The 13,562-nt window shown below is 44.4% G+C and overlaps 1 protein-coding gene across 1 annotated transcript in view; it reads left to right on the forward strand.

The window, feature by feature from the left end:
• stim2b (stromal interaction molecule 2b) overlaps window positions 1-13,562 on the forward strand; it is a 54,457-nt gene that overhangs the window by 16,282 nt on the left and 24,613 nt on the right. Inside the window, exon 2 of the mRNA XM_005925837.3 lies at window positions 9,977-10,107. Within this exon, the coding sequence (XP_005925899.1) occupies window positions 9,977-10,107 (131 nt within the window). The remainder of the gene's footprint in view (window positions 1-9,976; window positions 10,108-13,562) is intronic.

Here is a 13,562-nt window from a genome sequence, read left to right on the forward strand (position 1 = left end):
TGTAAGCGGTTCGTGAACAATCTGAGTCATCCTTTAAAAAAAAGCCTGTCATTCACTTGTCACTCCCTACCTGGAAATGAGTTAATTATACATTCATGTGTGTCACTTTACTTTGTGTTTGTCTGCCATACCCAAGGCACCCACAGGAATGTGAAAGCACACCTGTCAACAAAACATCAGCTCAAACATAACAAAAGCCTCAGAGCCTGAGAAATAAATATTTCTTAAATTATTGCTTCTTCCAGGGGGAAAAAAAGTAGTAGAGAGAAAGTCTTGTTTAATTATTGTATCTAGTTTATTGTTTATCCGGTTCGTTCCCCTTTTGCTGGCCAAATCTCAATTTTAAAGTGCTTGTTGAGTAAGAGAGGTAGGTTTTTAAGTGCATGTCTGCGATGCGTTCATTTTAACAGCTTGTGCAAAGCGAGAGTAACACACGAATACTTTCTGTATCTTGTTTCTTCCTCTTAACTAACCACCTCTCTTCCTCTATCTGGACTAGTGGGTGGCATTTGTAGGCAGCTAATGATATTTGTGTCTTATTAATGGCTGCTGATGAGCTGAAATGGTAGACTCTCTAGAAGCTTTATTTACTTGCCTTTAATACTGACCCGTCAGCTTGACTTATGACACTGCCATATGGGCAGTGGATACAGGGGACATGCCTGGTACACACTGACATCACATTGCTCCTTGCTTTTATACATTTTGAGCTTCTAATAGGTGTGTTTACCTGTGCACAAAAAAAATGGTAATAAAAGGGTTCGCAGGGCGGGGTCAGACATAAGGAGGCGCCGCTTGCAAGCAAGCAAAGGCTGCCTGCAGAAGTTCACGGCTGCACAAGACATTAATAAAATAGAGCAACTTATAAGGGTATTCTTAACACGTCATTTATCATGCACACGGTTAAGGCATGCATCGTAAACGTGTGAACGCTGATAAGAGTTTGGTGCGTTGCCAGCGGATCAGCTGAAATGGCCGTGGCAGGTTTCCGTGCGGAGGAAGGTGCATGCATGCACTTCACAGAATGGCCGGAGAGCCGAGCGACACCCAAGCAGGAGGTCACCTGAGCTCGTTTTGTAACTGGTGTTGTTAACGCTGGAGCAACGGGGTCATGTACATGTAGCGAAATATGAGCGCAGAAAGAAACCGGTTAAGCAAGACCGCGGGCCCGCTATGCTGAAGTGTCCACGAGCAAGCTGGCTTTCTCCTGGAAATCAAAATTATGAGAGGGTTTTATTTCATAGACTGGAGAACTATCTGGGATCTTTTTGGGTCAAATTAACAGAAATATATATTTGTTAAAAAACATTTGAAATCCAAACTCCACCAGTTGCCCCATCCTGATATTCTGCTAGCTTATCTACAGAAGCTCCAGTAAGTGTTATCTACATCTGAATTTATTGACTCAGTTGCACAGTGGAGATATCTTGCAGACAAACAAACATTATGTTTACACTCAGTGTTTCCCACCAAGTGTTGTTTGTATTCTGGAAGCCCTACACGCATGTTGCAATTACCCCCTCTGTTTTTTAGTGTCCTACTCGCCTTACTTGCCTTTCTTTGTAAAAGTGTTTGCACTTTATTGAGGTTAAGTTCACATTTATTGAACAGTTTCTATATTTGGAAATTGATCGTAACTTTTGCATCATCGCGTATCTTTAAATGTTCTTCTTAAATTTTCTTTCTTCTTTGGGATTGTTAGTAAATAGTTAAAGGTGCTTTAAAATGAAACGGCAAACTGCAATTTTGGGCATCCAAGTAAAGAAATTTGCACTTAATTTAGTGCAGCGTGTACAGGTGAGACCAAATCAATCATTATATTGTGCCGCTTCCTTTTGCACTATATTAAAAATACACTGATGGCAACTATCATTATTAAAACATGGAGCTATTTCACTCATCACAACCACTGTTATTGTCTTGGTCCTGAGCCTGTGGACTCAGTGGTTTTGGTTTTGATTATTATCTTATGTTTCAGGTTAATTGTTGTTAGGATTTCCTTGTTCTTAGGTTTGGTTTCTGTTTCGCTTTGTCTCGTCAGCTCTGATTTCTCCCACCTGTCTCCCATTCCCCGATTGCTCCTGTGTGCATATAAGCCCCGTGTTTTCTTCTGCTTGTTACTGGGCCGTCTGTGTTACCTCCATGTGTTCCACTCTGTATGGTTTCCTGTGAGTTCTGCTTTCAGATTTGTTGGTTAGATTGTCCCAGTTTAGGTTTGTTCTTAGTTTCCGTCTGTCCCATCGCTGCTCTGTCTGAATTATCACCTCATGTAAATAAAGCTCAGTCATTGCATCGTCAGTGCCTGCGATTGGGTCCTTTTCCCTTTAACCCCACACGACTGCTGCCTGCAGCAGTGACAGTTATATCATTTATAGCCCAACTGATGTAAGACTTTTAACACCAAAAAAAAGAAAGATATTCCCGATATATTGGCCGAAATCTTTTCCTTTTTCAGACACATTAACCATAAACAGCTTTTTAGTGTAGCTATTTAATATGATTGATATCACAATATGAATGTTTCATTGCCACCATAAGGAGTACTCGTTCACGCTCTGCTGGACTCTTCTCGAATCAGCTGGTTGTTTCTTTTTGTTTTCCTTTTTTCTTTTTTTTTGGCCAACTGGGAAGTTGTCCCCTGGTGGACAAACTATGCAACATCAACAATCATAACATGGTTGCAGGGTGTTTCTCCTGTCTCTTCTTTACCATAATCTTTACGTATCGGCCGTTATACGTACTGATAAATTGGCATATAGGCCACTGAACCAGGCTCTTTCTATGACTCTTATCAGCTAAATTAACTGAAATGGAAGAAAAGTTAACTAAGTCACAGCACTGTAACATGACACATGCTGTGTAATGCTACAGATATTGTGGGCAGTGCGTCCTGCGATGCTCATATTGTTAGTTACTGCGTGATTCTCATGTTCACAATAAGGTAAGCAGGGAGCTGGACTAGTGCTCTCTCTCAGCTGTGCTTGACACAGCACATGCGTCACGTGACTGGAGGGCAGGGTGGCTCACTCGGGTATAAAGCGGATGCAGGTTTATGCTAAGTCCGATTTTGCCAGGTTATTATCACAGACGTATCTGCTGTAGTTGTTTAGGGAGTCATATTCTATGACTTATCATTCACCTCTAGTAGTTGCATGCTATGCAAAGTGTTGGCGCAGTTTAAGCAAACATTTTTAACTAAATGTGTCTCAGTCAGGTTTATTAGCGTCTCCTCAGCCTTTGTCATCTGAGTATCTGAGATGACAGGAGGCTTCGACGCGAAGAGGCGCACGAGTGAGCTCGCTCTCGTCTGCTTTAGCATGCGCCATGTTTGCTCTCAAGCCTCCTTCCCCGTTACTTGATTGCGCCATTCAGACACATCGCTGTCTGCTTGAATAAGCGTTGGCCGAGGTGTGTGTCTGCACTCCAGAGAGAAAGGGAGACGTCAGCGTGTGAGCGCAGGACGTGGCTGAGGACGCCGAGAAATCTCAAGCAGTTTGTGGGAAAGAAGAGGCCGCTTCAGCCCCCCCTTTGGCTCCCCAGAGTCAAATGTCAGGCCCATCACGTCCTGCTATCTTAATTCCCCACTGCCTCTGCACACACCCAACCAGCTCCCAGATACTCTTACACTGAATCTTGGCTTCCTCATCCAAGACCAAGTTTGACCTGTCTCTCAGGTGGAGATCTCACTCTGGGCTACGAGGTGCTGACGTGACGCACCGCTGGTACTCTTCCTGTGTAACTGAACTAAAGCCTGTCTGCAGAGATCAGAAGTATACGAACTAAATATTGATTGTTATGTATTTCACATGTTTTAAGTGTAATCCTCAAGGGCTTAAAGGGCCATGTTGTGATATGCAGTCTGGTCCGTGTATAAGCAGACGCTCTCTATTAGCTCCCCTTCTTTACATCAGCCTCTCGTCCTTATTTATTTGTCAAGAAATCTGCAGCTCTCTGCCAGATCCACATCTCCAGTGAAAACAAATGTGTGTGTTTAGAGCTAAGTAATATCTTAAGACAGCCAGGCGCTTCATTTTTTTTGGCAAACGCTGCTTAAACAGTGGATTTGTGGGCGACTATTTTAAGCTGTGGAATCAAACACACTATGACAGCTGCACAAAGATGTATGTGGGATTGACTCAAATCAAGTGGTGCAGCGCTGTGACTCATATCATAGAGGTCAATGGGAGAGATGAGTAATACTTAAAGCCGTTATAGCTGAGGCATTATTTGGAACTGCATGTGAGGATGCAAGGTGGTCTGAATTGGACAGATCGGGCGTTGAACAGACGTTTTTCAGACTTTATGTCTGATTGAGCCAGTTTTAAGAATAGATTCTGTACAGGCCGCGAGTCCTGCCTCCTATAGACTCCACCTGGGTTTCCAGTATGGGGAAAACGTCTTACACATGAAGCTTTCTGCAGTGAGGATGATTTCAGACCACGCCTGGACCCCTTTCACTCCGATTTAGTCCAAAAGCATCAGGCGAAAACAGCTTTTGTTAAGATTTGCTATTTACACAATGCTCAGTAGGTTATAAAAGTAGCTATCTTGATGGATCGTGTGCATTAATAGAGAACAAACTCCTGCCTCGGCATTGATCTCAGGTGAATAAAAGCATAGGAGAACAGAAAGGCTTGTCAAAGCTCTCATATTAGCACATGAAAAGATTACAGGGGCTTAAAGATCAGCGAGTAAAGCTGTTTTTATTTTTTCTGTAGGAGACATGTTTGTCTAACATTTGAACAGACCACACACCCAGAATTCAGCGGGATGAGGTCTGGCGCATCGATTCGAGCGTTTAAACACAAAAGGCCAAATGTCACAGGGATCGAATTGAAGGAAGTTCCCCCCTCACCCCACAGCTCCCACGGCAAACACATCGAACATCACAAACACACACTCCTCTCTGTCTGCTTCTCACTGACTTCACATGTTTCTTTGTCAACATGAAACAACACCCTGTTAATGTCACGCATATAGAGCAGGTGCTGGAAATGACTTTAAAGCGAGCAGCTGACAGATAAATGCTTTAGCTATCAAGTTCTTTTGAAGTACCCACCCACCCCCACGGTGACAGCTTGCACACATTTTGTGAGTTATAGCAAAGCAAATTACTGTACAGTCGCTTTCCTGCTCATCTGTGTGTGTTTGAGCAAGGGAGACCTCTGCCATTGTTGAGCGTTTACATCCTGACAGCCGGGAGCCTGATAGGTTAAAAATAACCCAGAGCTTTCCAATTTTGTCATCTTTCGGGACCGCTTGTCCCGGCTGTTTTTAATTTGAGTATTTTTTTTTAGCAAGCGTCCCCCTGGAACGCTCAGGGGGGGGTCACCGACGACCACTTCCCGTCACATGGTTTCTCATTGTAGTGCTAACAACTATCCTCAAACGTACTCAGAAATGGGGGAGAAAAGGCCGGCGCTGTCACATTTCTGGATGTCTCAGCAGGTGGGACAGCTTAAATCCTGCGTGTGAATGACAGCTTTTTAAAATTTCTTCTTTTGTTTTATCTTGGAAGCATCTTTTCCTTTATGCAGGGGACAGAATTAGGCCAGTAGTACTTATAGAGGAATGAAAACCAACATCGCAGACAGTGAAAGGGTGCTGCTGTCAGTTCCGACATTCCTGTAAAAGAAAGAATTCCGGCTAAACCGCGGCTCTTGTTTTGCTTCTTTCTCTGCATAAAAAAGTCGAGTCTTTTTGGGTTCCTTTAAATAACCAAACAGCAAACTAGATGTGCATGCTATGCAAACAGCAGACTATGTAAACTTTTCTGGCAAGCTAAGCAAATGCATTATGTAACTTGTTCTCGAGCATCAGATGGCTTTTGACCGAGCACAGGCGCACAGACGCTGCCCAAACGAGGCTTATCTAAAGCAGCCTCGTTCGCACTGATATTACTTCCTGTCACTGACAGATACGCTTCTTCATCTACTGTCTTCGTTATGGGGACGGAAGTGGTTTGGAGTGTTTTGTGGTTCTCTTTGTTCCTGTTTTTTTTTTCCCCCCAACAGCACACAGCCTTTAGGGGAATCCTAGTAAAGGTCTGTTCCTGATTGGTGCACACCGTGTTGTCAGAAAGAAAGTGATTTTTCTATTTGGAGCACATCAGTCAAAACAAAAGTTCAGTTCAAGTTAGCCCAGCTCTGTCACTGTATCGTGTTGAGAGGTGGAGACTTTAAAGCCTCTGTGGTTTCACTCCCTCAAACCAGTCCGCTGTATCTGTTTGCACAAGAACAAATGATCACCGTGTTATCTAACCTCTGGCGGCGTATCGCTCCCTTCTGCCAATCGTGAGGCCACTCGCAGCCCTCTGCCAGTGCTGGTTCCTTCGCTCGACACGTTCATCCCTACCCAGTGTCCTCTCATCCAAACTTAGCCCCGGGCATGCGTCCAATCAAATGCCTCTCTTTGCTTCTTCTGTAGATTGCCAAGTGGCAGTTCTATAACTAACGTGTCAAGTCTGGCTTTAGTAAACAGATCTGACATCAAAAACCCACAGAAAATATCACATGGCTGCCTGCGAGCTGTACATGCTCATCAGGGTGCTTTAAAAAAGTGGAAGCTGCAGATCTAATGGGGCGAGTTCACACAAACATACACGCCTTTCCTCTGGTCTCGCAAGTGTGTATGAAGCGGCATGAATGTGTTAGTGAGTTATTGTCACAAAGGTGGCTTTCTTTTAACCCGGCTTGCCTGCGATGGGAACCTGTGCTGAACGCAGCCTGCTCCAGGGCAGGTTATGTAATTAGTCAGAAGCTGCATTTTTCTGTTTCTGTGAACGCGATCCAAGCGCACCACAATTTCTTTTCAGCTGAGAGAAAACATTTTGGATGAAATTCTGCAGAAAGCACATGAATGCGCTCGCTAGACGCTTTGTTAGGTGCACGTTTCTGGTGCAGGATTGGGCCCTTTATGCCTCCAGAGCTGCTTTAATTCTTTATGGCACAGATTCAAAAAGGTGCTGGAAACATTCCTGGGAGATTTTGCTCCATATTCACATGTTTGGTGTTTGATGTGACAGCGTCACACAGCTGCTGCAGATTTGTCGGTTTCACATCCGTGATTCGAATTATTCGTTCCACCTCGTTCCCTAAGGTGTTCTAGTTGATAGAGATCTGGTGACTGTGGAGGCCATTTGAGTACAGAGTACAGGTACTTTGTCACGTTCAACAAACCAGTTTGCGACGAGCTGAGCTTTGTGGCATGGTGTGTTATCCTGCTGGAAGCAGCCATCAGAAGATGGACATGGTCAGCAGCAACAACACTCAGGCAGGCAAATGTGTTTAAATGATACTCAGTTCACAGCAGTCAAAGTGTGCCACGAAATATCCCTCACACCTCCAAGACCAGCCTGAACTGCTGATATCAGGCAAGTTGAATCCATGCTTTCACGTTGTTCACTCCATATTCTGACACTACCACCTGAATGGCCCAGCAGAAGTTGAGACCATGCGAACTGAAGCCTCTGGCGTGGTCTTCTGATCCTGTACCCTCCGTCATTCTGATGCTTGGTTTGGTCGTCTTGACGATTCCTACATGTCTAGATGAGCTGCTGCCACATGATTGGCTGATTAAATACTTGCGTTAGGGAGCAGCTGAAGAGGAGTACCTAATGGCCAGTGAGGGAACGTACTTGTGCTCAGTCCTGATTTGCAGTCTGATCAGTTTGCATGTTTTGCAATGTTCCAGCATTAACTTGGCAAAAAGTGAATTAACTTCCGCGTCTCCTGCAGTGTGAGCTCTAAATTTACTTGTTGAGCTTCATTTAGTGGTGAAATAAATATATTAACTCGTGAACTGACAGCATTTTCCTCTCCGGCATTTCTCTCGTCTTTTTGCTGTTAGCATTTTTTGATATTTCCATAACTCTCTGTGAGCCATTCCTCTGATGTAAGCGGGACTCAGTCCGTTCATTTTGTGCAGAACAAGAGTCAAATGATGCATCAAACACCAACACCCTCTTTTGTATGAGCACACAGCCTGAAGGGTTAACTAAGAAAGATGAAAACCTTGTCATGATACTCATGATCCCCGACTGAGTTTCCAGACTTTGTCAAGCTGTCTGTGTCAAACACTCTTTGCACTTCGTGCTTTTTAACCATTTGCTGTACACTGATTTAGTTCGAGTTTCCCAGCTTCCCTCGGATATAGTGGAACCAGTTGGCTCCTGTGGCGCTCAAAACGCGAGAAGTACGTTTGAAAAGCTCAGCAGCAATTCCTCTTAAGAAATCATGCCCTGGTTAACAATCAGATAAAACTCAGAAACCTCGCGGGTGTTTTCACGTTCACCAGGTACTATTTTTCTTTCTGCCGAGCTACACCTGCAACCCGCATCGCCTAGCAGAAAGACACGTGCATCCACCCATGACGAGAAGCTCGTGACAGCGTGACGAGACGAGATGTTTGCGTGGGATGTTTTTCTTTTCTTATACGTGCTGAACATGTAACATCTTTACTGACCGGCTGACACGCTTTCACATGTCGACTGATTCTTGTCCTCGCGTTAAAATTAAAGAAGACTGTTGAACTTTTGCTTCACGCCTTGAGAACATTGCTACAGTTTGTGCATGCGTTTTCCTTTTGTGGTCGTCGGGTAAATGCACGGAGCAATTAAACATTGAAAACGAATCACTTTCGAGGTGTGCGGTTGTCCGAGTTGCCCAGCTGCGCATTCAAAAGCGGCGTGTCCATTGGCTCTCAGGGAAGAGCTGTTATTAGCCGTATAATGTGATTTCTTACCGCCTCTTGTTTGCATTCTGTGAAGCCGTCGCGGTGGCGGTCGTGTACACGCACTCGGAAACGCCGCCTGTTGCCAAGAACACTTAAAAACCTGATGCATGTGTTTGGGTGTGTGTCTGTCTTGCTGTTGTATTGTTGGCCTTCAGTGCTGTGCAGCTCTATAAATAGCAGGGAGCATCATTATTTGTTAGGCCTTGGGATGACTCGGATTCAGTTGGTTTTTTTACAATCTAAGTGTTTTAAAAAATGCTCTGTCTTTGTGGTTTACAGAGGGATGTCTTTGCACTTGTGATGCATGCATTTGTCTTTTTTTTTTTCTGTGGTTGTACACATCTGCCTCTGTGTGTGGTTTTGTGGCTCCATTGAGACAGTTTGGCTCTTAGCCAGCTGACACTGTCCATCGCTAGGAAGGCTGGAAGTAATGGGCTCATTTCGCCCTTTGGGACGGGACAGGGCTGAATAAAAACAAGAGAGAGAGGGGGAATGTCTGGGGACGCTGCAGGAATGATAACAGCACGCGACAGAGTCCGGCAGGACCGCCGATTCGCCTGCGCTGCTGTGACAAAAACACAGACATCATCGTCACCTCAACGTTTGTAATAATTGAGCTATCGAAGTCTTTAATTAAACAAACACTAGTGAGCACGTGGAGGAGTCTCCTGTAGTGCGCTTTCACGTCACGAGTCGCGTCACGTGTCCATTTCAAACACGAAAGTGGAGCTGATTTTAATAAATGCCTGGAGCGTGGGTGTGGTCGGGGCTGTGAGAGCAGGTGAAACTATGTAAACACGCTGTCAGAGACTTTATTATCATAGCCCTGCATTAGCATATCACCGCATACCCATCCAGCGGCATCTTAAGCTTCTTTGTTTCATAAACAGTCAGCAAATAAAATCTAAACGCTATGAGAACGTCGTTCCTCTCTGAGAATATAAAAATAACCGCCCGGTCTCTGTTCGCTCTTTTTACTACATATCATCCCGGTGTGCTCTTTGTTTTGTTGGCACTGTAACCTACATTCTGCTCAATGTGCTGCCTCCATGTTCCAAGTATGCAGCGAGTGAACAACATAGCAGAAATTCCTTGAAAGCCTGGGTAGCATTTAGTAGAGCCGGTTTTACGAATGCTCGCAGGTGTAACTTCCACCTGTTTATACTCAGACGAGAGTACTGCTTTTGTTAATCTCAACCTTTCCCTTCTCATCTCTATTTTTCTGTTTTGTTTTGTTCTGCAGACCCCTGCCTCATAGTGATGCCGCCGTGCATGGGCGAGGCCGACCGCTTCAGTTTGGAGGCGTTGCGACACATCCACAAACAGCTGGACGATGACAACGACGGGGGGATAGAGGTCAACGAGAGCGTGGAGGTGAGCTCGGGGCGTACACCTTTGAGATTCGGGCGGTTACGATGAATCTCAGAAGATGAGTAAGCAGAAAGTGAGCTATGAAGAGGGTGAAGAGTTGAAAGGTGGCGGGTCCAGATGACATACCTGTGGAGGTTTGGAGGTGACGCGGAGAGAGGGCAGTGGACTCGACCGGATCTTTTAGCACAGCTGATCTGTTCTAACTACAGAGGGATAAGGATGATTACGTGAAGCTGCAAGGGTGGAGGTAGTGAAGGTGGATGAATTATAATACCTGGGGTAACCCATCCAAAGCAGCGGACAGTTCACTAGACAGGTGGACATGAGAATTCAGAAACTGTGCAGCAGGTGGAGATGAGTGTCAGGGGTGATTGGTGACAGAGGGTAAGCAGCAGGAGTGAAGGGGAAGGTTTAAAGGGACAGCTCGGGCTGAGGATGTTGGAGACAATGTTGGAGATGTGAGGCTGAGATTGTTTACACGTGCGCAGTGGTGGGATAGTGGATAACAGGGGTGCAACGATACACAAAATTCACGGTTCGGTTCGATACTTTGGTGTCACGGTTCGATATTTTTTCGAAAAAAAATGTTCATGCCTTTTTAATTTGTCATTTATTAAAATTATAAATATATATTTTAACTCAAAAGTACAGTTTTTAAATTTAATGTTGCTGAAACAACAAAGTAATAAAAATAAATCTATCTGATCGAGAAATCACTCATCTTTGGAAAAGAGAGTTTATTACAGAGAAATGGCTCTTTCCAAAATAAAAGCTATACTATACGCTTCTTCTGGGCTATATTCTCAGCAGCATATTAAACATATCAGGTCCCCATAAGGAGGATCATGTGCTAACGGCTGTCTAAATGACTCGGGTAAAGTTTGTAGCATGCGTGCTTGTTGTTTTTGTCTGCTTCCACTTGTCTTTGCACTAGGATGATGTCGGTAAATGTGCAGTCATATTCGTTGTGTTCCCACTAGTGCTGTCAGCGTTAATCTGAAATGACGTTAACGCCACAACACGGCAAATCTCCGTTAACGAGCTACCGCGGATCGCCCCGTGCGTGGGGCTGGACGGCGTCAACACGTTAACGAGCTAACTGCGCTAACACACTAGTTCCCACCAATTGAGCATTGCGTGGCACATCCAACATACTGTTTTACTTTAGTCCATGACGCGCTTACCTTCAGGGTCATACGTCACATGAAAACCAAAATAGTTCCAAACGCCAGATCTGAATGAGGGTGGGGGAGGTTCAATTTGCCATGTTGCAACGAGCTTAGCTTCTGTCTTGCTAGCTTGCGCTGCGCTCAGTGGATCTGCGCTCGACAGTGCAGCCTAGGCGGAGTAGTCGAACGCAGATCCACTGAGCGCTCAACACAGACAGCATCGTCAGAAGAAAAGTTGATAAAATAAATAAAACATTTTGTATTGTTCGATACATATGTGTACCAAAAGCACTGTATCGAATGGTTCAATACCAATATGAGTATCGTTGCACCCCTAGTGGATATATTGGACAAAGGGTGTTAGAGATGGAGCTGCCAGGCAGAAGGTGAAGAGGAAGACCACAGAGGAGATTCATGGATGTAGTGAAGGAGGACATGCAGAGCGTTGTCGCAACAGAGGAGGATGTTAGGGTTTGGCTGAGGTGGAGCCAGATGATCCGCTGTGTCCCGTAAGTGTAGGTGAGCTGTTCTCCACAGTCATGGTGAACACATTTGAATTACACGAGGCCTAGTCTCCATCTTCTTTTTATATATTTTGTCCTCAGCACATCTCCTTTACTAAAGTAATAAAATAAATCCCTCCAGTTTTGTTACATTCCTAGTTTTCTGATTTAATTACTGCTTTGCTGTAAAATTTGTGACCTCTCTGACTATAAAGAAACGTAATATGGCAGGAGCTAGGCTGATAACAATGAAAACACATTTTATAGTACAATAAGCTGCTGCGGTTACATAATTATTATACCTAAATTGCATTTCTGTGAATAAGATTTCACAAAGTGTATTTTGCCCTCTGAAACACACCCTGTAGTTTAACAGGCCACCCAAATGGTTAAAGTTGACCTATTTTTTTTTATAAATGCAACTTGCTCCAGCTGATTGCTGAAAGCTGGCAAATCTGAGTAAATGTTTAGTTTACAAAGCTAAGAGTGAATAAAAGCTTGTGGCATTGGATCAGTCAAAGGCAATAAGTCATCGGAGGAGACGGCCAAGTCAGCATTCCTAACATACAGACACATCATCAAAGACGCACACGACTCTTTACTTACAGTTTCATACGACTTGTGATGTAATTTATCATTAAATGTTGAAACTGTTCATATTTATAGTTTTATCGAGAGGGTGCGCTGACTCTTTTTGCTTTTTGAGGTTAAACTAAAAGCGTTTAGAGCTCCAGAAAGTCGTTTGGAAAAGTTTTACTTCTGAGTAAATGAGCTGATGCTCCGGATAGTTGAAGAGGTGAAAGTATCACCGGTACTGTAGTGTGTGTTTATGCATGGATGGTGTGTGTGTGTGCTGGAGGGTATGGCTGACATCTGAGATCGCGCTGACCTGGTGTGCCCTGTGGGTCTCTTGGTAATCAGCCACCTCCTTACATTCAAAAGCAACCACTTGGGACTGCAGTCACATTTTCTGTGTGTGTGTGTGCATGTGTGTGTGTGTGTGTGTGCATGCGTGTGTGTGTGTGCATGTGTGTTTGCTGGCAGAGACGTTTTTAACTGCCTGAGAAGTGCTGGTGTGAGAAACCGTTTATACCCCACAGCCCTGTGGTGGCGCCTCAGTAAAGGGCCGGATGCTGTGTGAATCCCGTCTAAAGACCTCCGAGGGCTGGAGTGTCGGAACTGGACCTCAGCCCACACGGAGGAGCTGTGTGTCCGTCTGTGTGTGGATTACCGACGCCTGCGTGTACAGTATACGAGTGCGATACTGAATGTCCCCATGCTTAGTATCACCTTTTGGCTCAGTAAAGGCAGTGGCTGATCGTTTCTTTCATGTTGTTTTTGGCTGTTTATTTGTTACCTAATATTTTCGAACCTCTCCTCTGGTCTCCTGAGACAAATGGAGCCGGGTTTCAAAGCTGGGCAGATTTATTTTATCAAATTAGTGGCTGTCCATCCGTTGGCTCTATGAAAGACGAGCAGGAGACTGTGACTGAAAAAAGTGATTTGTCTTTTTTCGGCCTCATCAAAATCCGGCTCACATCACGTTCTGACCTTTATGACCACAGACACACTGGACGCGTAAAATATTTTATACGTCAAAAATATTTTTCATACAAAGAGCATTGATTTTTTTCAAATCGAGCGAGGATCTAAATCAACAAATCTGACCAATCAGACCACTGCAGAACCAAGTTAGTTGGTGCTTTACAAAGATAAAACAGTGCAGTAGTGCAGATAAACAAGAATATACAGTACTCATTGCAATTCTTATTGTGTGCTTTCAAAC

This window comes from Haplochromis burtoni, unplaced genomic scaffold (genome assembly GCF_018398535.1).
Source record: "Haplochromis burtoni strain Fernald_Lab_line unplaced genomic scaffold, NCSU_Asbu1 Contig_82, whole genome shotgun sequence".
NCBI classification, from domain to species: Eukaryota; Metazoa; Chordata; class Actinopteri; order Cichliformes; family Cichlidae; genus Haplochromis; species Haplochromis burtoni.